Source organism: Ictidomys tridecemlineatus, chromosome 15, assembly GCF_052094955.1.
Source record: "Ictidomys tridecemlineatus isolate mIctTri1 chromosome 15, mIctTri1.hap1, whole genome shotgun sequence".
Classification (NCBI taxonomy): Eukaryota; Metazoa; Chordata; class Mammalia; order Rodentia; family Sciuridae; genus Ictidomys; species Ictidomys tridecemlineatus.
The window spans coordinates 646,465-673,282 of NC_135491.1; the positions used below are offsets into that span (position 1 = coordinate 646,465).

Genomic DNA, 26,818 nt, shown 5'->3' on the forward strand with positions numbered 1-26,818 from the left:
GGGTTGAGGGTGTAGCTCTGTGATAGAGCACGCCTGGGTTCCATCAAAAAAAGAAAAATAGAAATAGATAAAATTAGCTCAGTATGTACCCCTAACATGCACCACATTTCCATTCTGACATGTCAGTATAAAAAAACGGAGATACTTTACTTCTCTAGTGTGTACTTACATTCAGTGCCTCCGAGTTCACTAGCCACACTTCAGGTGCTCCCTTCACATGTGGCTGGCCAGTAGCAGCATGGTGACTTAGGTCCTCTGGTCAGCTTCTTGACCTTCCCTTTGTGATGGGAAGCCTTGCTTTCTCTGAGTCGATTAGTACCTCGATAAGTTGCTGAGGCTGGCCATCTTCCTGCCTCAGCCTCCTGAGGGACTGGGATTACAGGTGTGCGTGGGCCCGTCTTCAAAGAAGGCAGATGTGCTGGGTGTGTTGGTGCTCAGGAGACTGAGGCAGAAGGATCATGAATTCAAAGCCAGCCTCAGCAAGGCTGAGTGGGAAGGAGAGCTGGAAGAGTCTATTTAGGCTTTTTTATTGCCAGAACCACACTTGGTTTGAGGTGGACAGGCAGAGGGGAATGTGGCTCAGTAACTGGTAGAGATGGGTACCTGGGCCCTTATGAGGGGCCCACAGTCTCATTTCCCTTCAAGGACTGGAGAGCGGAAGCGGATCCCTGGGTTACAGCAAGAAGCAGGGGCCCCTCCCACCAACACACATAGGCAACAGTCAGGATGTCCAGCTGTAATGTGAGTGAAGAAATAAATACTTTATTACGTCAAGCCTGTGACTCGGGAGTTGTTACACAATTGCTGGCTCAAACACAGTGACAGAAAGAGGCACCGTTTATCTACAGGAGCAATTAAATTTATGCTCAGGCAACAGAAACAATACTATAATCTGAGATTAAATGCAAAATCAAGACACCTCACGTAGCCCAAGGAGTTAAGTTCCCTTTGCTCAAGCAGACAGAAGCTTCCTCAACCTTTGTTAGTGTTTCCAACCTACTGCAATCACCCCCTGGTAAGGGAGACATCCTACATAGAGCCAGTTCTCACAGTTAGATACACAGCTGGAACTCCACAAAATGATACTGCCTTCACTACGTGATGCATTCTGACCTACTTTATTCTACTTCATTGCTTGGTAATGCTGTTGGCCACCCTCTAGTTTGATTTCACAATTCACTGATGGGCTGGAACCCATAGTCAGAAAACTGCATTAGTAGGCTCCAAGCATTTCGGTGATCTTCGTAAGCCACTCCGTATAGGTAAAGACGCATGAGTTGAACAAGGAAAGTTTTAGCTTTTCAGGATTCAAAAGTGAACTCGACGTCACATATTTACGAAAGGCCAGAACATTTGGCAAGAATTCTGCCTGAACAAACTTGGGGAGCTCAAACAGGAGCAGCGGAGGTGAAGCCTCCAAGACTGCCCACAGAACACGCACACCGGGGACTCTAACTGCACAAGGGCCACAGCCGGCACACGGAGGTATGGACGTGGCTGCAGGACACTGGGGTCGGGGTTTCCCGTGGTGGATGGGGTGGGGTTTTCCGTGGGTGCTCTGGCCACATCAGCCCATTTGGGAAACAAGCTGATGTTTGTCCAAAGACCACAGGAAGACCACCCCCAAGTGTCTGGAAGGAGCCCCCATACATTCTGAGATTCCCAGCCAGTCACCGTCACCTCAAGGGACACTTGGCCTGGTGGCTTGTCTCCAGGCCTCAGGACCACCCTCCCCCCAGACTGAACTCACTGTGGCAGGGAGGGGCCAGGTCAGAATGGTTCCTGGGGATTCCAGGGCTGGCCGGCGGGGCTCGTCTAGCAGCCCTGGCAGGCGCACAGCTTCTTGCTGCCGTGGCTCCTGTGATGCTCCATGAGGTGCGAGATCCACGCAAAGGCCTCCCCACACTCACTGCAGGGGTAGGGCTTCCCTCCGGACACTCCAGGCTCCTCGGCCTCAGGACCGCCTGAGGCAGAGGTGCCCGCGTCCTGCCCAGCTGGGGGTGTGGCAGCACGGCCATCTGCCTCAGGCTCCATGGCGTCCCCAGGCTGGTGGCTGCTGTGGCTGGAGGCACACTCGGGTCCTTGCTCCCCCTCATCCTCTGGGTGGGGCCGCTTGGTCCCAGAGCCCTGCTGTGGGCTGTCTGGACTCCCCTGGCCCTGGTCTTCCTCTGAAGGGCAGGGGTCTCTTGGCTTCTGGGAGGGGCTGGCGCAGCCCGAGTCCTCACCCACAGTGTCTGGCGCCTTCTCGGGCTGCTCCTCCTCCTGGTTGGTATCCATTGGGGGGTCTGCAGGAGTGTCCCCTGCATCCCCTGCCAGCCTCTCTGATGGTGTTTCCTGTGAGCCACTGTCCTGGCCTGCGGAGCCCTCCTCGCACATGTTCTCTGAGCTTTCTTCCTGCTTCCCGCTGCCTGAAATAAGATGCATATGTGAACAGCCCTGACTAAGCTCTCAGGCCTAGACACTGCCCACGCAGCACTAAAGAAAGAAGGCCTGAGCAAGGAGGGGAAAGGGTGTGGGACGCGAGGCCCTGATCTGGTGGCCTCTGTCACTCTCTTCCAGCTCCCTGCTGCCTGAAAAAAATGGCCCCTCCTAGCAGCCAAGGGCTGTGTGACCACCAGCATAAGCAGGCAGTGAGCAGGACCTTCTCCACCCTGCTGCTGGGGAAGTGACCCCAGGAGCAGCCACCCTGACTACAGGAGGACTGGCATGGAGGCCACACAGCCGTGGTGTCGGGGAATGAGGGCCAGAGAGCCCTGCAAAAGCCCACTGGCTGTGTGGGGCCTAAACTCCTGCCCCAGAGCCAGACCTTTGGGCTCTCCACATGGATGTAGCCTTGTGCCCAGGGACATCAGCATGCAGAAGGCCAGCAGAGCCTCAACAAGTGCTTATAGTCCTCGAGTGCACCCCCAAAACCCAGCTACTGACCTGGGGAGGCCTGGCTAGCACTGGGAGAGACCATGGAGAATCTCCCCAGGTAGGGAGACTCCAGCCCCAAATAGGTTCCAGGTGGCTACAGAGGTCCATGCGGACCTGAAGACCAAGTGGCCACAGCACAGCTCAGCCCAGCAGCCCACACCCCACACCTCACAAGTAATTCTGCTGTTCTTTCTGGTGACCAAGTCTTAGGGTAGTTGTCACGCAGCAAGAGATCCCTAAGAAATGATGCCTGCTTCCTGTTCCAACACAGGTGAAGCCAAAGCTGGGGGGGGGGCACCTGCCTGAAAGAAAGGTGCATGCTCTACCCTACTCACCACTTTCTAAGGTGCCCTTACCTGGGAGGCTGCCTCCAGGTGCCTCTCCTTCCACAAGGGGCTGCTCCTCTGCCTCCAGACTGGATGCAGCATCAGGCTGGGCAAACTGGTACCCTGAGGTTCAACAGACAAAGCAACTCTAAGAGGACCACACAGAAAGCAGCCGGCCTCACTCCCCGAGGCTGGCGGGCCAGAACCAAGCCCCTGGAAAGCTAGGGTTCCAAGAATAAGGCAAGCGGAGGAAGAAGAGGCTGTGCTTGGGTGAGGCTGGAGGGCCCACAAGCTGGGTGGTAAACAGAGTCTGAGGGGAAGCAAATCAAACGTAAGAACATAAAACTGGCTGGGGGCATAGCTCAGTGGAGCATGTGCTTACTGTGCAGGAAGCCCTGGGCCAGCCCCCAGCACAAATGAAAAAACAAAATCAGAACCACAAAGGGCTCAGGAAGCCCCCTGCAAAGGAGGGCTCTGTGGCACCAACTTTTACCAAACAGACCCTTCACTAGGCCCACAGGCTGAGAAGCCTCATCTCTGCACCTCAAAGTGGGGAGCACTGGTGGCTTGAAGCTGGGAGAGCTTTCTCAATTCAGAAGCTTCCAATCCCGCAGGCAGGGGCTGCAAGTGGAACCCAGGACCCAGGCAGAACTCAGGTAAGAGTGGGACCTTGGCAAACCAGCCCAAGTTCAGACATTTAAAACATCCCCAGTGTCCCAAGGAAGCCCCCGGGATGGGGTCAAAATCTCCCACCCAAACGGGGAGCGCAGGCTGTGGGAGGCGAGCCTCACCCCACAGGAGCAGCTTCCTGTAGCTCTTCATGTTCTCCTCTGCAGGATCCAGGTGGGCCCACTCCTCAGAGTGCAGATGTTCCTCCGGAAAAGACGGCTGAAACAGAAAGGCGAGGCGGTCCTCACTGAGGCCCCCACCCAAGCCCATGGAGGGCAGGCGGGAGACCCTCCCTGCACTGCAGGAGCAACGCCCTCCTGTGGGTCCTACCCTCAGGTCTCTACCAAAGCAGGCTTCCTGGCCTTGGCAGTGGGCATTCAGGGTCCTAATCCTTGCTGTGGGAGAGTTCCTGCCCTGGGAGGGAACAGCATCCAGGGCCAGGAGGGACGGACCCTGTGAGCAGGTCAGCCCCAGCACACCCAAGGGCCCCCACCCACCGTCGGCTGCACTTTGGCCTCGTCCGTCTTCTCTCCCCCGTTGCTCCCCTGATCCAGGAGCATGGGTTCCAGCGCAGGCCAGGCTGGGAGAAGGCAGGGCAGCGCTGCAGGGAGACATGCTGTCACTGCATGACTAGTGGCCAGGCAGACCTGCGGCCTCCCTCACAGGCCGCAGCACACTCACACCACGCAGGCCTGCACCTCACGGGGCAGAGCCACCACAAAAGTGCCAGCTCCAGCCACGGAGGAGGCAGTGCTTTCTACTGCCCTCCAGACAGGCAGAGACCTGGCACGGTACCAGCGCAGGGCCGACGGGCAGGGCAGGCACAGCCTGTGCACCAGAGCAGCTGTGGAGACCACACAGGCACCCGGGTAAAAACTATTTGCAGCTCCTTGCCCCGAGGGCAGGGTCACCGGGCTGCACAGGGGGTGCCAGGCAGCCAAGGAGCCACCGACCACAGCCCAGGGAGGGCCGCCCCATGAGCAGTGAGCACTGTTTTCCAGGAAACAGGCAGCCGACTCTGCAAACATGCGCCACGTGCAGAACGGCGGGCAGCCACACACAGGATGCTATTTTTAGAGGGCATGAGGAGAGGGGATGTAACTTTTTTTTGGTACTAGGGATTGAACCCAGGGCCACTTTACCACTGAGCCACCTCCCCAACCCTTTTCAGATTTTATTTTTTAAATATTTAATTTTTAGTTTTAGGTGAACACAATGCCTTTATTTTATTTTTATGTGGTGCCGAGAATCACAATGCTAGGCTAGCGCTCAACCACTTGAGCCACATCCCCAGCCCTCATATTTTATTGTGAGACAGGGTCTTGCCAAGTTGCTCAGGGCCTTGCTAAGTCATTGAGGCTGTCCTCAAATTTGTGATCCTCCTTCCTCAGCCTCCTGAGGCACTGAGACTACAGGTGTGTGCCACTGCACCCTGCAAGAGATTACTTTTTTCTTCATACATCAATGTTTCCGCATCATGTGATAAACTACTATTTTTTAAGAGAACTCTTAACTCAAAAGTAATACACTCATGTCATGATAATATACAGGACCAAGTCCCATTTGCATAATGGACTTCGAGGCCCCCCTCCCTGGCCTCCCTCTGGCTCCCATACTGCCTCCGAAGCACACCCACCTCCCCATCTAAGGCCCAGCTGGTCACTCACGAGCATCGGGTGGCAATGGGATATCCTCAGGGTCTCTGGGGCTCCCTAGTCCGCCTGGTAACAGCAGGGGGTCAGGGTGCCTCTCATATACTCCCTCACTCAACCCAGAAGATGATCCAGCTGGGGAACACAACAGCATCCCTGTTTACAACCAAGGAATAGTAAAAGGTTAGGACACAGGCTAACCATCACACAGTCTGGAGAGGGCCAGGCATGGACCCAGGGTACTGACCCCAAGCCCATGGGCTCCTGCCTCATCACCACCCATCCATCCCTCAGAACTACAGAGATGAAATCTCCAGCCAGTGACCCAGAATATTTACCCAGTTTTTATGAGGCTGGTCACTGCCTTTGCCCTTCATTTCTCCTGCTTGCTAACATCTGCAAAGCAGAAGTGAGGGCAGGAGCCCAAGCAGCTGTCCCAGCCTATGAGGCAACCCTGATGGAAATGGCAATGGGTAGGACAGCAGGAACCTGGATCCCTGCTGACTGAGAAGCAGCCTCTCCGACTCAGGGCTGCTTGCTCCCGTGCCTCCTACACGTGGGGAAACAATTTTCTCTGCAAAGCCGTAGCAGGGGATTCCAGCCCTTCCCAGACCCCGCTCCCTGTTTCCTCTAAGACAGGTTCTTTCAGGGCGGCAGCCTCACCTGGCTCCTCCAGGACGTCCGTGAGGCCCTCCACCAGAGAGGCTGCCTTCTTACAGCTCTCCGGGTACTGGGCTACCACCCAGGGGCGGACCCTGTCAGGCAGGATGCCCAGGAACTGCTCCAGCACCAGCATCTCGAGGATCTGCTCCTTGGAGCAGGCCTCAGGGCGCAGCCACTGGCGACACAGCTCGTGCAGCCGGGCCAGGGTCTGGTGGGGCCCAGCCGCCTCCTGGTAGACAAACTCCCGGAACCGCAGGCGAGAGAACTCGAGGTCCGCAGGGGTCCTCTCAGGGATGGTCTCCGACTCGGGGTCCTCTTGCTGACTCGTGTCTGCAGACCCTTCTGTGTCTGCAGACCCTTCTGTGTGCACCTCTGGGGGAGTTGGGGAGCTTCTGGGGGAAGCCAACACCTTCTCCAGAGGCAGCATCTTCCCAAACCTGCACTGGAAATGACTCTGTGGAGCCAAGGGCTCAGAGATGTCAGGGGTGAAGGGCCCAAGGAAAGGTTGACCGCCTCTAGCAGAGGACACACAGTGGTGCAGGGTCCCCAGGGAAGGTCAGCCAGTGACAGGATCCAAGGACCTGCAGAGGACATCGGTGAGACAGAGGCCCACATGTTAAGAACACGGCTGTAGGGGACCCGAGGTCTCGGGGTTCAACCACCCCAGGTCTCATGCAGTTATTTTCAAGCAGTCTGCCTGCTGAACATCAGTTGAACTCCAGTTTTGTACTTATTAACGTTCATTCCCACTATGCGTATCATACACACGATGTCAGTCTCATGGCATCAGATTTGAACTGCCAGGCCTGTTTCACATTTAACAACATGTATTATGTATGAGCCAGGCACTGGAGTGCACACCAGTGTCCCCAACTTAAGAGAGACTCAGCAAACTGGCAATATTCCTTGTCTCAAAATAACACATAAAAAGTTCTGGGATGCAGCTCAGAGGCAAAGTGCTTGCCCAGTATTTACTTGTTTAATCCCCAGTACAGGGGGATGGGGAGAAGCATTACAGGGCTTTAGTGCCCAACAAGATTGGGGGGGGGGTAGGTGTTGGGATTTCTATCATTAAAACAACTAAAAACCTGAAACAAACGGCATTTAGAAAGACAGTAGGCACAGGAAGCCCACATCCATCTGAAGGTGGACAGCTCTGCAGATCTAGAGTACAAGGTGGGAGTCATCAGAGATTGGCTAGGAGTGGGGATGGCAGGGCATGAAGGACAAGAGGAGGCTCTGGTCCTAGCCAACTTTCCCCAGCCACTTAACTCCTAGGCACAGCGGGGCCAGAATCCAGGATGCCTGGGTGAAGCCACTTCATTGTACCTGCTGGCCAACCATGGCCAAGCTAACAGACACAGGCAGGTCATAGTTCGCCTGCATCTGCATGTCCTCCCACGACCTGGGACTGAAGATCTGAGCCAGCAGGAGGAAGAACTCCCAGACACCACCACGAGGAGCAAATAAGAAGCCATCTACCAGAAGACAGCTGCCCTTGGAACCACAGAAACCACCACATCTTTTGAGGAATTCAAGAGAAAACCATGCATGGGGACTGAGGGCTGCTGACCTCTGTCAAGTCAAGTCAGATCTGTCTGATACACTTTCCCACCAGTATGCAGGCCCGAGGGTCTCGTGGGCAGGCTGGGGTGCTCAATTCTCCTGAGAGCAACCGTCCAGCACAGGTGAATGCAGAGACAGGAAGTGGATCAATGATTTCTGGGGACTGTGATTTTCAAGGTAGGAAATGACTGTTAATGGTTATAGGATTTCTTTCTTGGGTGATAAAAATGTACTAAAATTAACTGGTAACAGGCACACAACTCTGTGAATCACTAAAAACCAATCAATGGTCCACTGTAAAGAGGCGAACTTTATGGTACATAAATTATACCTCAATAAAATTGTTTTAAAAAAAGAAAAGCTAGGCACAGTGCTTGCACACCTTTAATCCCAGCTACTCAGGAGGCTTAGGCAGGAGGACCTCAAGTTTGAGGCCAGCCAGGCAACTCGGCAAGATCATGCCTCAAAATTAAAAAAAAAAAAAAAAAGGTCTGGGGATGTAGTGCACTGGTATGTGTGAGCCTCAATTCCATCCCCAGCACTTTGTAGCTAGCAAAATAGCATTTACAAATAAGGGCAAAATTCTAAGAGCTGTAAAGACATTCTACACATGTTCCATTTCTCTCCAGAAAAAAGATCCTCACCACCAGAACCACCATCACCATGATCTCCATAACCACCACCTCCACCACCACCTGGGTCGCCATTCTGGCCACCACTGTACAAACCCTCCATGGCAGTGTCCACCAGGTGTCCTTCCTTGGGCCCCTTTCCCCTGCCTGCTGCACTGAGGGCCCTCAAAACACAGCACCGACTTCACAGCTCAGCACTTTCTAGAACACCCTCATCCCTATGGGTGGGTAAACTGCTGCCTTTTCCATTTTCCTTACTGCTTTTCTGTTAGATAATTCACAAACTGTCTGCCTCCATCCTGCCATTGTCCCCACCTGTGACTCTTCTTTTCAGTCTTTGACCACACGTTATGTTCTAATGTTTCTTACCAACCCATGTCTTTAAAAAAAAAGAAAAGAAAAATTCTGAGGGCTGGGGTTGTGGCTCAGTGGTAGAGCACCTGCACGTGTGAGACACTGGTTCAATCTTCAACACCACATTAAAAAGTTAATTAATTAATTAAAGGTATTGTGTCATCTAAAACTAAAAACAAATCTAAATTTCTGAGTTCAGAAACTTGCTTAACCTATTTCTTCCCATTGTCCTGGATGTGCAACATCTATAAAAACTTAAATGTAGCATATAATATAACCATAACATTAATTAAAATAACATAAGCTCTAGATTACAAATGTCAACCTATTTTAAATCACCTGTGTAAAGTCGCGGAAATATTTACAGAATTGAAAAACTAGTGGGGCTGGATATGTGGCTCAAGTGGTAGCGCGCTCGCCTGGTATGCGTGCGGCCCGGGTTCGATCCTCAGCACCATATACCAACAAAGATGTTGTGTCCGCCGAGAACTGAAAAATAAATATTAAAAATTCTCTCTCTCTCTCTCTCTTGCTCTCTCTCTCTCACACTCTCTCTTTAAAAAAAAAAAAAGAAAAGAAAAACTAGGAGTTAGTGGGTTAAAAGGGTTTCCTTCTCTACTTCTCGGTTAGAAATGAACTTTCATTCATTCTCCTGGGGCAGCTGGCTGGAGCAAGAGTCAGAGAGGCCAAGGGTGGGTGGCTAAGCTGAGGGGTCATAAACCTGGAGGCCTGCCAGAGCCCTGGGCTGGCCAGAGACCCCAGGTGCCTCCCAGAACTTGCAGCACTTAAGGATCCTCACCACAGGCCCTCTATCCTGCTCTCCCTCAGCAGCTCCATCTGGCAAGCCCTGCCCTGTTCCTCCTCAGGGCCCTGTAAACAAAATGCCCCTTTAACACCTTTACCAGAGTCATAGCCACAGGGCTAAGGGTCATGGAAAAACATGGGAAAGAGAGACTCACCCACAGATGGCTTATACGTTGTAAAAAGGGGAAATGTACCTTTAAAAGAATTAAATACACATGCAGGAAGGGATCACCGGAGCATCTCCACTGCCTTCTGTGGTTCCTGCCAAGAACATACTTTCTCTGGCAGGCCACACAGAAGCGAGAATATTGCACAACTGGTCTGGGTCCCCGAGAGTCTCAAGGTCAGAAATACCAAGACAACCACACAGCCAAGGATCATAAGGAGATGAATTCAGTGCAACAGGGGTTCTGTTCTGGCTCCAGAGCTGTGACAGGAATGTCCACAGGGCATGTCAGGATAGGAGAGGACAGAGGTCCAGTTCAAGTTGCTGTAAGATCCGATCTGATCTCCAAGAAGTCCTCCCCAATGCAGGCAATGTAAGGAGGGGAGGTATCAGAGAGAGCAGACATACAAAGGAGGCAGGAAGGAGAGTAAGAGGTGAGGATAAAGAACAAAATACTCCCAGGTGCATCTGGGAAAAAAAAAAAAAGCAAGGAGAGTTCTACAACCTTTACTTAGAATTTTCCTACGAAACTTTGTAAGACTTAAAGGAAAACAAAACAAAACCAATTCTCAGTGGTGCCTGGCACCTCCTGCTGCCCCTTCAGGGGTAGCATCTGGAAGACTGATGCTCTCCATTCCACCCCAAGCCCCTAGATTAATGCTGAGACTGGGAACCTTCTTTCCCAAAAAAGGGGTCCCTGGCACCTATAAACAGAACCCACCTGAGAAGGCTGGGGAGAAGCTGGTATCTGGCTGCCTCCGAGTCACTGCCCTGCCCCTCGCAGGGCAGAAACCACCCCAGAGCAGCTAGCATTTACCCTGGGGTACAAGGGACACCCTAGAACTCTGTGACCTTTCCCCTCTCCCACCAGAAGTGCATAGCCTGCCTTGCCCTCAACGAGGTGCACCCTCAGCCCTGCTTCTCGCAGACACCCAGGCCCTCCAGCTCCATACTCCCCAATGTTCAACCTGGCCTCTCCTAGCCGGTTCTGTTCTCCCATAAAAAGTGGGGTACTCTCGACGTTAACCAACTCCAACACCAAACATGAGTGGCTCTGGCCTCTCATCCGCCCAAGTACCTCAGTCTGCACCTTCTATGAGACACACTCAGGAACCCAGGGCCCCAGGTCGCCCTCCCACCGGGGCTCGACCACAAATTCTGGGGTCGCGCTTCCACCCAAAGGCCCCGCTCTCCCACCCCGGCCCTCCGTGCTGGCCCCAACCTCGGGGGTCAAGCTCCTACCCTAGGGCCCCCGCCCCGGCCCCACGCTCGGCGATCGCGCTCCCACCGAGGGCCCCGCCCTCCCGCCCCAGCCTCGAGGGTCACGCTCCCACCGAGGACTCCCGCCCCGGCACCTCGCTCGTGGGGAGCGTTTCCACCGAGGGCTCCCGCCCTGGCACCACGGTCGAGGGTCGCGCTCTCACCGGAAGGCCCCCCTCTCCCGGCCCAGCCCCAAGTCCGGGGGTCACGTTCCCACCGAGGGCCTCCACCCCCACCCCAAGCTCGGGGGGCGCTGGCACCGGAGGGCCCCCGCCCACCTCGGCACCACGCTCGAGGCCACGCTCCCACCCGAGGGCTCCCGCCCTTCCGCCTCGGCCCCAGGCTCCGGGGTCACGCCCCAACCGAGGGCCCCTGCCCGCCCACCACTCCAGCACCACGCTCGGGGCCTCGCTCCCACCTGAGGGCCCACACACGCCCTCGAGGGGCTCTTGGGCTCTTAGGCCCTTGCCGCTCGGGTTAGCGCTCAGTCCTCTCCCCACGGCGCAGCACTTAGGCCCTACGTTTACAGAAGGCTCGGGAGAGCGCCGCCAGTTAGCCGGACCCACCTGCTGCGCAGCGAATCCAGGCGGGCCCAAGCGGCCAGAGCAGAGCACCGCGATGGCGGCCGCTGATACGCGCGTGCGCGCGGGGCCACGCATCGGACTACGACCCCCACAATGCTGTGGGCCGGCCCTCGTGGGCGGGGCGGGGCCGCTGACAGGAGCCAACCAACCAGGATAGGGCTCCCCTGCGTCGTTTCCAATTGCGCCTTCGTCACTTCCGATACCATGGCAACCGGTAAACAAATGCCTATAGAAAAGCGCCCCCGATCCCCCCACCGCCAAAACTGAGAGGCGGAGACAAAAGACTGGCAAAGAGAGACAGAAAAAACAGAGATTGGAGAATGTCCGCCACTAGAAGAGCCTGGGTGACACACGCAGAGAAGTCCTAGAGCCAGGGATGACACACATAGGACAAAGAAGTAGAGAGGAGACTTTTTTTTAAATTCAGTTGAGAATTTTAACTCTCATAACACAATCAGGACAAAGATTAGTTCTACTGCCCACATCCCCTGGCAGTAATGGATGTGTAGTCCCTGGTACAGGTTTGTCTCTACAGGATGTCATATAGATGTAACTAACAGTCTATGCCTTAAAAAAAAAAAAAAAGAAAAGAAAGAAAAGAAAAACCATTTACTTGTAGGTGGGCATAATACTTTTTTTTTTTTTTTAATGTGGTGCTGAGAATGGAACACAGTGACTTACATGCTGTGTGAGCCATCTTTCCTCTGAGCCACAACCCCAGCCCCAGTCTCTTTTGCGTCTGGCTCTTTTCACTGAAGGTAATTAGCTTGAGATCTTCAGTGTGTATCAATAGTTTGTTCTTTTTTACTGTTTAGTATTATTCAATAGTATACATAATTTTAAGCATTCCTTGGCTGAAAGGCATTGGGTTTTCAGTATTTTGCTACTAGAAAATTCAGGTGCTATGAACATCCATACACGGGGTTTTCTGTTCAGTTTGGGCGAGATAAATGCATAAGAATGCAACCTCTAGGTTGCATATAAGTACACCAGTATTGTTAAAAAAAAAAAAAAAGAAAAAATTCCCAAAGTAGCTGAACCATTTTACATTCCCACCACCAACATATGCATGCCTCAGTTTCTCCACATTCTTGCTGACATTTGGTGTTATCATTATTGTTCATTTTAGTCATTCTGTATGTAGTCATTTCTCAGTGTGGTTTTTAATTTACATTTCCCTAATGGCTAATGTTGAGTGTATTTTCTTGGTTATTTGTTATCTGTATATCCTCTTCAGTACAATATCCGCTCAATTCCTTTGGCCTATTTTCTGATTTAAAAAAGAAAAAGCGGGGCTGGGATTGTGGCTCAGTGGTAGAATGCTCACCTAGCACATGTGAGGCCCTGGGTTGGATCCTCAGCACTTCATAAAAATAAATAAAGGTATTGTGTCCAACTACAACTAAAAAATACATATTAAAAAAAGAAAAAGCATTTGAGGTATATTTATATATCTAAACATAAGTTCTTTACCAGATACATTTTTCTCAGTTTTTATTTCAGTGTTTTTATTAGTGCATTATTATACAATATTGGGGTTCATTCTGACAGAATCAAACATGTATTGAATATAATTTGTTCCTCTTCAGTCCCCAGTACTTCCTCTTAGCCTTCCCTCCTCCCTCTCCCTGTTCCCTTTCCTCTACTTTACTGGTATCCTTTCTATTTATTTATTGTACTTTTTAACTTGGTGCTTTATAGATATACGTAAAGTGAAATTCATTACGGTATATTAATATATGAAAATAGCATAATTTTGTGGCTGGGGTTGTGGCTCAGCGGTAGAGCGCGAGCCTAGCACAGGCGAAGCCCTGGGTTGGATCCTCAGCACCCCATAAAAATAAATTAATTAATCCAACTACAACTAAAAAATATTAAAAAATAGCATAATTTGGTCAAATTTTGATTAAAGCTGTGAAAATAGGAAGATAGCTTGAAAGCATATAGGTGATTTGTGGAAAAGGTGGGGAATAGAAAAATTTAGGAGAAAGAGATTGATGATTTGTTAGGACACTTTACCCAAAGGGAATAGTATTAAGATCCTGAAATAGAATAGCAGCTTCAGGAATTGAAACTGATACCACTTATATATGTAATCATGTGTCATCATTACATATACCATGGACTGGGCAAATACTTAGCCAACATCTTAAATGATATGATCTCCTTAAACATTGGTGGGCAATAAGTTATTCTGTCTAAATTAACCCACTGTGAACTGAACTATTTCCAATAATGATTAAAAAATACATACGTTAAGCAACATTAAAGATAAATTAGTAAGACCACTCTCCATCGGCCCCTGAGAATTGGTAGTCTAATAGAAAAATTATGTATTTTGGTAACATTTTCTCCTAGTCTGTTGCCTGACTTCTGATGCCCTTAACAGGCTCTCCAGCAGAACAAAGAATTTAAACTTAGATGACATCCAATTCAGCAAATTTTCCTTTTACGGATCATGCTTTTGGTGTCAATTTTAACAACTCCCTAAGTCTTAAAGGATTCCTCCTATATTTTTCCTAAAAACTTTACAATAGTTTTACCTTTTGCATTTAAGTCCACCACTAATTTCATTTTTGAGTAAGACATGAGGTTTATGTAGAGGTCCTTTTTCCATTATAGTTGCTGAGGTGTCTCGTTCTCTGACACCAATGAATGGCTTGTTCCAAAATCAACAATTCTGCAACACTAACTGGGAGTCCAAGTGTTCAATCCTTTTCAGATACTGAAAAGTAAAGTCTCAGTCCTGTTTCAGACACCACAAGCTATCTACCTCCCACCTTTATTTTGGGGGGGTATTGGAGATTTAAGCAAGGGGCACTTCAACACTGAGCCACATCCCAGCCCTTTTTAATCTTTTATTTTGAGGCAGGGTCTTGCCGAGTTGCTTAGGATCTCACTAAATTACTGAGACTGGCCTTGAACTTGTGATCGTCCTGCATCAGCCTTCCAAGTCACTGGGATTATAGGCATGAGCCACTGCACACAGCTACAGGCTACCCACACTTGTGCTAGGGGGCCTCTTGGTCCCCACCTCAGGTTCAATTAAGTTGTTAGAACTCACAGAACACAGGAGAACAATCATACTTACCAGTTTATTACAAAGGGTACAGCTAAATGGAAGAAATACCCAGGAAAAGGTTTGGTTGATGTGCCCCTCAGGGCACAGACACTCAGAGCACACACTGTGTTCACCAACCTAGAAGCTCTCTGAGTCTCACGGGGCTTCAAATTCTCACCGACTTTCTCACAACCAGCACCCATCCTGATACAAGGTAGGCCACCCACCCGAGACATCTCACTAGCACAAACTTCAGTGTAGTTGAAAGGGCTCCTTTCGTACAAGATACTCCCAAGAGGAAATGCCAATGCCATCAGCTCTGTGTCAGCCAACAGGGACAAAGACAAGATATGTCTCTCTTTACCACTAATATCCAGGTGCTCTAGCACGATTAGGTGAAAAGGCTAGCACATCTTCAAATAGTTTTGTTCCTTTGTCAAAAAACCTGCTGGAGTCAGGCACAGTGGTGCATCCCTACAATCCCAGAACTCAGGAGGCAGAGGCTGGAAGATCAGTTCAAGGCCAGATTGGCAAGCCCTGTCTCTAAATAAGAAGTTAAAACGGCTAGGGATGTAGTTCAGTGGTATAGTGCATCCCTAGTATGTGGGAAGCCCTGGGTTCAAGTCCCAGTAGTTTAAAAATAAAATGCTGTGTGGGAGACCAACCTTACACAGGACTGGGTTACACTCCCCAGCTGGGTGCTGAGGCGCTCAGTTGCAGAAATGTAGCAGAGCTTTCCCTACCCTTCTTGTGTGCGAGGATCGGTGTCTTGTGCATGGGTGTGTCTTGCTACAGCTCCGTGGGTGAAGCTATTCTCACTGGTTCCTTTGTAATATAACCCCTTGCCCTGTTTAGGATAGAATCTTCCATGGAAGTGCCTTGTGTGTCCCCTTCTCTTACTGTGCCCCTGGGTGTGGCCTACCCAGGTGTCAGTCAACCTGCTGACAGTGGACATCATGAAGATAGACTCAGTCCCCTGAAACCTGACCCCTTGCCTCATTTGAATAGCTTCTCCTCAATAAAAGGGGTCAGTGCATGCTCTCGCTCTCTCTTTCTGCAGACCCTTAAGGTCAGAGGAGCCGTCACAGCGACCCCAAAGAAAAAGGTATTTGTGTCTCTTGTGTGGTTATTTTGTGCAGCCCAGTCAGCCCAGTTTAACTGGAGCAACCCCTGAGCCTTTTAGTCTCGAGAACAGAAACCCGGCAATGCTGGGAGTATATCTGTAGGTCTATTCCTGGATTCCCTATACTTTGTTTTCATACAATTTTATACCATTTCTTTTTCTTTAATTGTGGTTGGGATTCCTGTATATGCTTTCTAAGTCAGGAATTTACTATTTAAATGAGCACTATTAACCATCAGGCATGTTGTTTTCTTTTGTAAACAAAAGGCCTAAATACACACATGGAAACACAGATGTATACACACACAACATTAACTCTAAACATGCTTCACACACAAGCCCGGTGAGGACAGAGATTTCCCCCTTTAAATAGATAGCTCGGATCCTACACGTTTGTCTGTGCTATGTGCTTTCCTTCACATTATGAGCACTTTAAATCTTGCAACAAAATGCTTACAATGACAGCTGATAAAGGCTACTAGGAAAAAAAAATCAGATCCACAACATCCACAGGTGGGATGGCAAGCTGACTCCTGCCTTCTGCCCACAGAGAGCTCAATGTTAACTGTAACCATCCAGAACCCCTCTCCCCGGTCCTCAAATGGATGACTCACTGGTCACTCAACCCCTCCTCCTGATGCCACTGCTTCTTCAAATCCAAGACACAACTGAGGGAAAGACATTTTATGCGCTAGTAGAGAAAAGCCTGGTAATTTAAATCATCAAGTCACTGACTAACCTCATTTCAGAAATGTTAAAATGTGAGACAAACACATTTAGAAAAAATTAAATGGGTTGGGTCCTCAGGGTTCCATATTGGGATGAACTTCTAAAATTTACAATGGGGTTCTGTCCCAACAAACCCACAGCAAGTTGACAATGTTATCAGTTAATAATGCCTTCACTATACTCCAGAAACATCACAGCTCAGAACATTTACATCTGATGGCTGGGCAGTCATTTTGTGGTACAGATTTTCTCAGAGCAGAGAAAATAATAACATGAAGCCATCAGTATAAAAGTGGGCCTTCCACAACTCAGTCTTAACATGGTTGCAACTCTGCAGTACAGAATCACAATGCCTAACTAGAAATACGTACCACGGAAACAAAGAACTGAAGGTGGATGTTTCTTTCTCCTTTGGTGGAGGTTTCTTTCTCGTTTTTTCCCTCTAACAAACTCTACTTGCTGCCATCTTGCTTGCTCAACTGCTGTGGTGAGAAGCTGGGGAAGGAGGAGGAATCTGGGCTGCTGAGCAGGAAAGTCTTAAAAACCAAAGTCTCACTACAGGAATGATCCCAAGAACAAAAAGCTGGGCCCAGACTTTGGAAGAGAAACTCTTCTGGGCAAGCCCGCATAATAAACCTGAGTTCTTTCACTCTCCGCCATGTGGGGCTTTCCGGGTCTGTTTTCCACAACAATTTAACACAAAGCCAATGTCACAATGAAGCTTTGGATTAAACACTGTGCTGACTGTGAACACCACTCAGCTGGCTGAGCTAGCACTTGTGTCTTGTTTTTCTAGAAATGTTAGAAGCCTGAATGTGGGTTTGTAATGGGCCTGAAGGTTTGCCTCCAGAACTCTCACTTGGGTGGCCTGGGTGCACTGTCCAGCATAGAAAAGTGACTAGACAACTGCAGCTGGACAACCTGGAATGCACAAACACCAGGTTAACCACTACTACTTAGGGCAGAAGAGGTAAAACAAAAAGTCACTGTGACAATTTCACCTGGGGGACACCAGGGATTGAACTTGGGCGCACTCAACCACTGAGCCCAGCCCTATCTGTATATGATCTACAGACAGGACCTCACTGAGTGGTTTAGGGCCTTCGACATTGCTGAGGCTGGCTTTGAACTCACAATCTTCCTGTCTCCCAAGTAGCTGGGATTATAGACCTGCACCACCACAGCTGGCTCACTTGTTTTTCTTTTTAATATTTAATGTATCCACTAGGAAATGTGAAGTTACACAGGCAGCTTACACTGAACTATTAGACAAAGCTACCAGGAAGATGAGTTCTCTGGCAGCTTTCTCACACAAAGTGTAGTTATTTCCATCTTCAGTACAATTTAAAGTGAGCATCATCTTAAGAGGTTTGTCCAGACTATAACTCCATACTGCCTAATTCCAAAATAATTTCTTGCAACACAAGAATTTCAGCAAGACATTAGTGAAACCTCAAACCTACCATGTGAGTCTTCTCATGCAAAGAAAGAAGTTCCAGTTTAAATGCTTCCTACATTCTTTCCATTCATAGACTTTTTGTTTTATGGCAGGGGATTAAACTCTAGGCCAAGAGTTTAATAAGGGGCAAGCCCTCTGCTATTCGGCCACATTTCCAGCCCTGGGTTTTGATTTTTTTAGAAATAGTTTTTGAATAAGCATTTGCACATCACGTAATACCAGGAAGAAATGCAGTGAAAAGTCCATCTCCCCTGGCTTTCCTGTCCCTTCTCTCAATTCACTATGATGTGTTTGATGGAAATTTAGCAAAAATTAAATCTTCCCTGATGGTTTTTACATATCTGCCATAGTTCCAAGGTCTCTCTCCAACAGTGGCAAAGAGTTCTCCTAACTTCTTACAAAGAGACACTGTTTCAAGGGTTTCTGTTCCAAAGAGCAAATGAGCTACTTTATTTTCAAAGAGCTATTCCTCCGCATGACGTTCCTGACAGTAAAAAGAACCTGCCACCAGCATCAGTGAGTCCCCACGGTGCCACCCAGTGTACCAGTTCTGCTCTAGAGATTGTTCCAGGTGGACACACTGGTAAGAGGTCTCTTGAGCCTGTCTTCTCAGAAGCTTTGCCACACTGATTACACTCAGAGCTTATTGCCAGTATGAGTCCTCTAGTGCTGGGTGGGCTAGCAAGGTTCCTGAAAGGTTTCTAACACTGGTTATAGCCATAGGGCTTCTCACAGGTATGAATCGTATGAATCCCCTGGGCCTGATGAGGCAGGTACTCTCAATGAACGTTTTCCCACACTCTCCCCACGAGTAGGGTTTCTCTCCACTCTGGATTCTGTGATGTGCCATGGGTGGACACTGCAGATGAAGGATTTCCTGCATTCCACATACTTCTATGGTTCTTCCCCAGTGAGAACCCCATATAATAAGGTCTGAATCATCAATGAAGGCCTTCCTACACTCAGTCACACAGAGGGCTTCTCTCCTATGCGAATTCTCAGGCGGACACCCTGGAAAGGACTTGTCAATGCTCATTACATTTACAGTTTTTCTCCAGGATGAGATCTGTGATATAAAACAAGAGTGGTGGCTGGAGGACGTCCCACACTGGACACTTTCATAGGGCTTGTCTCCATGTGTATCCTCTGCCATGGGAGAAGGCAGAGCTATCACAGAAGGTTTTCCCACCTTCACAGCAGTTATAGGGCTTCACTCCCTTGTGATTTCTTTGATGCAAATCGACTTGTAGGTCTTGGAGATTTTCCACAGTCATAAGTATAAGGACTCTCCACTATGAGTCCTCTGCTGCCAAACGAGATCAATAACTAAAGGACTGTGGGCAGCCAGTCAGAATGAATTCACATACTCCTTTCCATGAGGCTCTGTTGGTCACTTTTGAAGTGACCTGGATGTTGCCCTGGTCCTCTCAGTAGCAGAATGTGTCTTCAGACGTAGGCATATAGCCCCATGGAGTGAGCTACGCTCACCTGTTCCTTTGTGATATTACCCCTTGCCCTATTTGGGATGGATAGACTTTGTGTGTCCCCTTCTCTTGCTCTGCCTTGTGTGGCCTTCCTAGATGTCAGTCAACCTGCTGACAGAAGACATCATGAAGCTAGACCCAACCCCTTCAATCCTGACCCCTTGCCTCATTTCAGTGGCTTCTCCTCAATAAAAGGGTTCAGTGTGTGCGCTCACTCTCTCTTTCTGCAGACCCTTAAGGTCAGAGGACCCCCAAAGAAAAAGGTATCTCTGTCTCTTGTGTGATTATTTTGTGCAGCCCAGTTCCCCTGGAGTGACCCTGAGTGTTTTAGTCATGAGGAACGCGGCAAAGGACCACCTGTTCATCATAGACAAGGTGTTCAATCCACAGTTCTTCCTCTTTATCATGTGCACACATATCTCACCAAAATAAGAAATTAGCCAGGCATACATAGGTATTTTTTTTTTCTTTTCAGAGTGGACCTGTGGAGTGAGATGACAATATGAGGGTAGATGAAGGACAGGGCCACTTGTAGAGAAAAATGACTTCTTTTCTCTTTTAAGTGGAGATATGAAATATAGTACTTTCTACTGAGTCTTTAAATGTGTCTCCAACAGTGTCCTGACCTGAGAACACCTGCCCACCAGGGCAGCCACAGACGTCAAGATGGAAAGCACCCCACCTCCTGGCAGGGAATCATCCCATCTCCATTTCATACTGACTCATTTGCTCTGGACTCCAGGTGAGCAGGAGCACACCATCTGCATCCTGCTGTGTGGGGCTTGAGCCATTTAGCACTAGTTCTCAGTATTGTCTGTGTTGCTGGAGTGAACCAAACACTTAAGAAATTAACACTGATTCTTCTCAAACTCTTTCAAAAAATTAGGGAACACTTTCTAATTCATTCTAGAAAGCCAACACACATATCCCATGAAACTGGAAACCAAATCAAACTAACACATAAGGGGGTAGAAAAAAAACAATATCCCTTTATGAATATTAATGCAAAAAAAAAAAAACCTCGACAAAATACTAGCAAACTGAACAGCATATTAGAGGGATGATATGCCACAACCAAATGGGACTCACTTCTGGAATGCAAGAATGGTTCAAATATACAAATTAATCAACACATAATAGAATACAAAGAAAAATATCATTCCAAATAGTGTAGAATATGCACAGGATAAATCCAACAACGTTAAAAAAAAATTCAAACACACACACAACAAAAGAGAAAAGAAAAGCAAAAGAAATACCATTCAGCAAAATAGGCATAGAAGAAAACTACCTCAACATGTAAAGGCCACAGAGGATATATCCACACTGAAAAATGCTCAACTGTGCAAGATGGGCATTTTCCTCCAAGACCAGAAAAAGACACCATGCCTGCCTTCATCACTTCTAGCCAAGCTGGGAACAGGTAAACATCTGCCATCCTAGCAACTTGGGAGGCTGACGCAGGAGGATTACAAGGTTGAGGCCAGTTTTGGTACCTTAGTGAGACCCTGTCTCAAAACAAAATACAGAGCAACTTGGGTTCAATCCCCAGTACCACACAGAAAATGAAAAAAAAAAAAAAAAAAAAAACAGAAGAAAGTTCTGTCCAGAACAATGAAACAATAAATAAAATGCATTCTTACTGAAAGAAAAGAAGCAAAATCCCAGACAACACCAGAGTTAATGATGACTCAATTTATGATTCTTCAAGTTTTATGAAAGTGGAAAAGAGACACACATTCAGTGGAAACAACACTTTGAACTTTTACCTCTCCCCAGCCAGCAGTATTCTCATACTCTTGCAATGCTGGGCAGCAGCAGTGATCCACAGCTCCCACAAGAGTATGAAAGAAACAACCGATACTCCACACTTTATTAAATGTATTTTCAGCTTAGGATAGTTCAATGGGATGTAACTGCATCATAAATCAAAGGGCACCTGTACCTCTACCCACAGATGACAGTTTTATGAATAGAAAACACCAAGCTGGGCGCAGTGGCACACACCTGTGATCCCAGGAGCCGAGGAGGCTGAGGCAGGAGGATCCCAAGTTCAAAGCCAGACTCAGCAACTTAGTGAAGCCCAAAGCAACCAAGCAAGACTCTGTCTCTATTTTATATAATATATATAAAAAGGGCTTGGATGTGGCTCAGTGGTTCAAGTGCCCCTGGGTTCAATCCCTGTTACAAAAAAGAAAAAGAAAACACTAAGGATCACCCACACAGAACCTGTTAGAACCAATGAGCAAACTTGGACATGCTGAAGAATTCAAAACCAACACAGAAAAATCAGTTTCATTTCTATACACTAACAATGAACAATCCAGAAAGGAAATTAAAGAACAACTGCACCTACAGTAGTAGCTCTGTAACCAAGGAGGTAGGACTTATGTACTGAAAACTATAAAAAGGCGCTAACTGAAATTGAAGAAAATACAAATAATGTAAAGACAACCCTTTTGTGAACCGGAAGACAATACTGTTGTCAATACTGCCCATTGTAATCTGCAGATTCCAAGTAATTCCTATTGAAACAATATGTTTTGCAGAAATAGTAAAGTCCAACTTAAAATTCATATGCAATCCCAAGGGACACTAAACATCCAAAACAATCTTGAAGAATGCAAAAATAGAACAACAGCAACAAAAGCACAGCTGAGGTTTCACACTTCCTGATTTCAAAACTTTAAAAGCGACACTAATCAAAACAGCATGGTACTGGCAAAAAGGCACACAGACAAACAGAACAAAGAGAGCATGGAAACAAGCCAAGGCAGGTATGGTTACATGAAAATGACTTTGTTGGTTTGTTTGCATAGCAGGGATTGAATCCAGGGGCAAGAACTCTACTGCTGAGCTATATCACCAGTCCTTTTTGAGACAAGGTCTGGCTAAGTTACCCAGGCTGGCCTGAATCAGATCATCCCTCCTCAGCATCCTGAGTAGCTGGGAATCCACAGGCAGGCAGTTAAATGACTCTGGACAAAGGTCTAACACCATACTACAGGAAAGTGCAGCCTTTCAACAAGTGGTGCCAGGAAAACTGGATATCCACATGCAAAGGAATGAAGTTGACCCTTTCTTTCCACTATATACAAAATCCACCCAAAATGGATCATAGTTTTATGCAAAGCTATAAAAATTATAGAAAAAAATTGGAAAAATCCTTTGATATGCAGGACTTAAGACTTGATACCAAAAAAGAAGTATCCATAAAAGAAAAAATGAGGGCTGGGGATGTGGCTCAAGTGGTAGCGCACCCACCTGGCATGCGCAAGGCACTGGGTTTGATCCTTAGCACCACATACAAATAAAGATGTTATATCCGCCGAGAACTAAAAAATAAATATTAAAAAATTCTCTCTCTCTCTCTCAAGAAAGAAAAAGAAAAAATGAGGCCTGGGGACATAGCTCAGTTGACAGAGTATTTACCTCACATTTTTCAAGACCCTGGCTTGAAAAATGAAAAAAAAAAAATGGAAAAATCCTTTGATATGCACACCTATAATCCAAGCAGCTCAGGAGACTGAGGCACAAGTTCCAAGACAGCCTTGGCAACTAAATGAGGCTCTAAGCAACTTAGGGAGACCCTATCTCAAAAGAAAAAAATAAATAAATTGAAAAGGGCTTGGGATGTGTCTCACTGGTTAAGTGCCCTGAGTTCAATCCCTGGTACCAAAAAAAAAGAAAGAAAAGAAAACTTTGGCAAGACGCAGTGGCGCATGCCTGTAATCCCAGCAATTTAGGAGGCTGAGGCAGGAGGATTATAATTTCTAGGCCAGCACAGGAAATTTAGTAAGACTGTCTCAAATTTTTAAAAAAAGATCTGGGAGTGTAGCTCAGTGATATACTGCTTACCTAGCACATAACAGTTCTTGGGTTCAATCCCCCATAACACAGGGAGGAAAAAAAAAACTTTTGGAGCAAGGACCCAGAGAATGTAAAACAAATTACAGACTGGGAGAAAATATTTGAGAAAATATCACATACCTGACAAAGTACATATGTGGCATGTAAAGAACATCAAAACTTGGGGCTGGGGTTGTGGCTCAGCGGTATAGCACTCGCCTAGCAGGTTCAAGGCACTGGGTTTGAGCCTCAGCACCACATAAAACAAATAAATAAATAATTCAGTCCTTTAAAAAAAAAAAAGCATCAAAACTCAAAATAGACCTCTCAATCTGCTAGTTCTGAATGTAGTAAGGACTGATAGCTACACCCATGCTAAAGATATTCAGACTTTACCTTTCTCTTCATCATTTCCTAAAGAACAGAATAAAACAACTACTTATCTAGCACTCATACTCTTAGGTGTTGTAAGGAATCTAGAGAGAATTACAGTAAATGAGACTATGGGTATAGATGATGAGCAACACTACATCTTTTCATGGAAGGAACATGTCTTCATTCATGGGCACTGAAGGTTGTGGGTTTGTAGCTGGTTCTGGAACCAATCTCCCATGGATGACTACAGCTAAAACACAAAGAGCCAGTTAGAAAATGAGCAAAAGACATGCCAATCATTTCATCATCGAGACCATGCATGGTAAACAGGCACGTAAAGAGATGTTTATGATTGTTACTCATTGGGAAACACTGATTAAAAGCACCACAACCCACACCTATCAAATAGCTAAATTAAAATACAGTATCACACCGAATGCCAGTGAGGATTCCAGGAGATGGGAACACAAAATGGTAGAGCCACTCTGGAAATAATGACAATGTCTGTTCTTTTTCCTTTTTCCCTTTGGAATTGTGATTGAACTCAGGGGCATTCTACCACTGAGCTACATGCTTAGTCACTTTTTATTTTTTGTTTTTTTCTTTTAAACAAGGTCTCACTAAGTTGCTAATGGTCTCACTAAGTTGCTGAGGCTGATCGCAAACTTGCAATCATTCTCCCCCAGACTCCCGCGTCACTGGGATTAAGGTGTGCACCATCACACCCAACTTTGGCAGTTTCTTATATAACAAAAAACCCAACATAGCCAGGCACAGTAGCGCACTCCTGTAATCCCAGAGATTTAGAATGCTGAGACAGGAGGTCTGTGAGTTCAAGGCCAGTCCTAGCAATTTATTAAGACCCTGACTCAAAATTTTCAATAAAATAAAATAAAAAGGGTTGAGGATATAAATCAGTGATAGAGAGTGCCCCTGAGTTCAATCCCTATTACCACAAAATAATGAAATAAAAGTCAACTTACTATATGACACAGTAACCACACTCCTAGGCAAATATCCTAGGGAAGTGAAGACTTATGAAGGGTCACACAAAATCCCGTATACTAATGTTACAGGTGCTTTATTCACAGCAGTCAAAAACTGAAAAGTAGGGCTGGGGATGTGGCTCAAGCGGTAGCGCGCTCGCCTGGCATGTGTGCGGCCCGGGTTCGATCCTCAGCACCACATTCAAACAAAGATGTTGTGTCCGCCAAAAACTAAAAAATAAATATTAAAATTCTCTCTCTCTCTCTCCACCTCTCACTCTGTCTTTAGAAAAAAAAAAAAACTGAAAAGTACCATGTGCCTTGGTCTGGATATACCCTTTCCAAAATTCATGTGCTGGAAACACTCCCCAGTGCAGTGTTAGGAGACGAGACCTTGGGGACGTGTTGAGGGCTCTCATAAATGGTCTAACACCACTATGAAAAGGACTTGCAGGAATGGGTTTGCTCTCTTGCTCTTCTGCCACTTGAGGACACAGAATTTGTCCTCCCTTGCCCTTTCACTGTCACCATGTGAGAACACATGATAAAATGCCAGTTTCTTGTTCAACCTTGGGAACTATGAGTGATAAATTTCTCTTCCTGACAAATCATCCAGTCTCAGACATCCTGTTTTAGCAGCATAAAACACAAAAACACCATGGATTACTATTCATCAGTAAAAAAAAGGAACTATTGATACACAAAACTGTATGTGGGGAGCCACTCTGAATGATTCGCACCTTCCATCCTGGAATGGAGAGGCTTTGACTGGTCACTACATCTTGTAGTGACCTGGACATTCCAGGAAGTTTGATGGCATGTCTTCAGATGTAGGCATGCTGCCCCATGGATTGAGCTACACTCATTCCTCTGTAATACTAACACTATTCCTTCGTAATACTAACACTTTGCCCTGTTTGGGATAGAATGTTCCATGGAAATGTCCTTTCTGTGTCCCTTTCTCTTACTGTGCCTTTGGGTGTGACTTTCCTAGATGTCAGTCAATCTGCTGACAGCAGACACCATGAAGCTAGACTCAACCCCCTGAAACCTGACCCCTTGCCTCATTTGAATGGCTTCTCCTCAATAAAAGGGTTCAGCGCACGCCGCTTTCTGTGAACCCTTAAGGTTAGAGGAGCCGCCACAGGACCCAAATAAAAAGGTATCTCTGTCTCTTGTGTGGTTATTTCATGCAGTCCAGTTCACCTGGAGTGATCCTGAATGTTTTAGTATCAAGGAACGTGGAAACTGTGGTCAATGAAAGAGCCCAAATTCAACACAACACAAGCTTCATGACTCCATTTATATAACATTTGTTAAATAACGCAATTACAGACATGGAGATCAGATCAGTGGTTGCCAGAAGCACAGGATGAGCATAGGGCATCTTGTAATGAGGTACAGTCAGGATCTCAATTTTCTTGGTAATTTACTGAAACCTGAATAAGCTAAGTTGTACAAAAAATGTTAATTTCCTGGTTTTGATACTGTCCTTCAATGATGCAAATGTTCACAATGCGAAGGCTAGGTGAAAGGTACAGAGTATCTTCTGGTACATGTGTTTGTACCTTCTTGGGAATCTATAATTATATCAAAATAAACAAAAACAACACAATGATGCAAAAGACTTGGTTCAAATATAGTATATTAGGGACAACTGAGAAATCTGAAAAGAAATGAGTTATCAGCTAATAATTAATACTCCAGGCAGTGGTTCACACCTGTAATACCAGTGGCTTTGGAGGCTGAGGCTAGAGGATCATGAATTCAAAGCCAGCCTCAGCAAAAGCACTGTGCTAAGCAACTCAGACCCTGTCTCTAAATAAAGTACAAAATAGGGCTGGGGATGTGGCTCAGTGGTCGAGTGCCTCTGAGTTCAATCCCCCGTATACACACACAAAATAAAATTAATCCTCATTTCTTAGATGTGATAACATTATTGTGGTTTTGCAGAAAAAAGTCCTTATCCTTAGAATATATGTCCTGAAATATTGTACTTATTTTCAAATAGTTATACACAAACACTAACAAAATATACACTTAATATAAATACAACATGCAAATATACATTCACATAAAATATAAAAATACATGCCTACACAAATACACATGTATGTACTCTTATATACATGCAATACATACTTATGCATGTACACACAA

At 47.1% G+C, this 26,818-nt stretch overlaps 1 protein-coding gene across 3 annotated transcripts in view; it reads right to left on the bottom strand.

The window, feature by feature from the left end:
- Positions 1-737: 737 nt before the first annotated feature.
- Zscan18 (zinc finger and SCAN domain containing 18) overlaps positions 738-26,818 on the bottom strand; it is a 28,535-nt gene continuing 2,454 nt past the window's right edge. Inside the window, exons 1-8 of one of the 3 annotated variants that reach the window (XM_078032988.1) lie at positions 11,575-11,668; positions 9,118-9,267; positions 6,227-6,807; positions 5,579-5,719; positions 4,409-4,512; positions 4,034-4,130; positions 3,273-3,365; positions 738-2,408 (exon numbers count right to left, since the gene is read on the bottom strand). In XM_078032988.1, the coding sequence (XP_077889114.1) occupies positions 1,816-2,408; positions 3,273-3,365; positions 4,034-4,130; positions 4,409-4,512; positions 5,579-5,719; positions 6,227-6,653 (1,455 nt within the window). In that variant the 5' untranslated portion in view covers positions 6,654-6,807; positions 9,118-9,267; positions 11,575-11,668 and the 3' untranslated portion in view covers positions 738-1,815. Of the gene's footprint in view, positions 2,409-3,272; positions 3,366-4,033; positions 4,131-4,408; positions 4,513-5,578; positions 5,720-6,226; positions 6,808-9,117; positions 9,268-11,574; positions 11,710-26,818 lie in introns of those variants that run through there. The other 2 variants (XM_078032987.1, XM_005341749.5) reach the window with 2 other exon arrangements.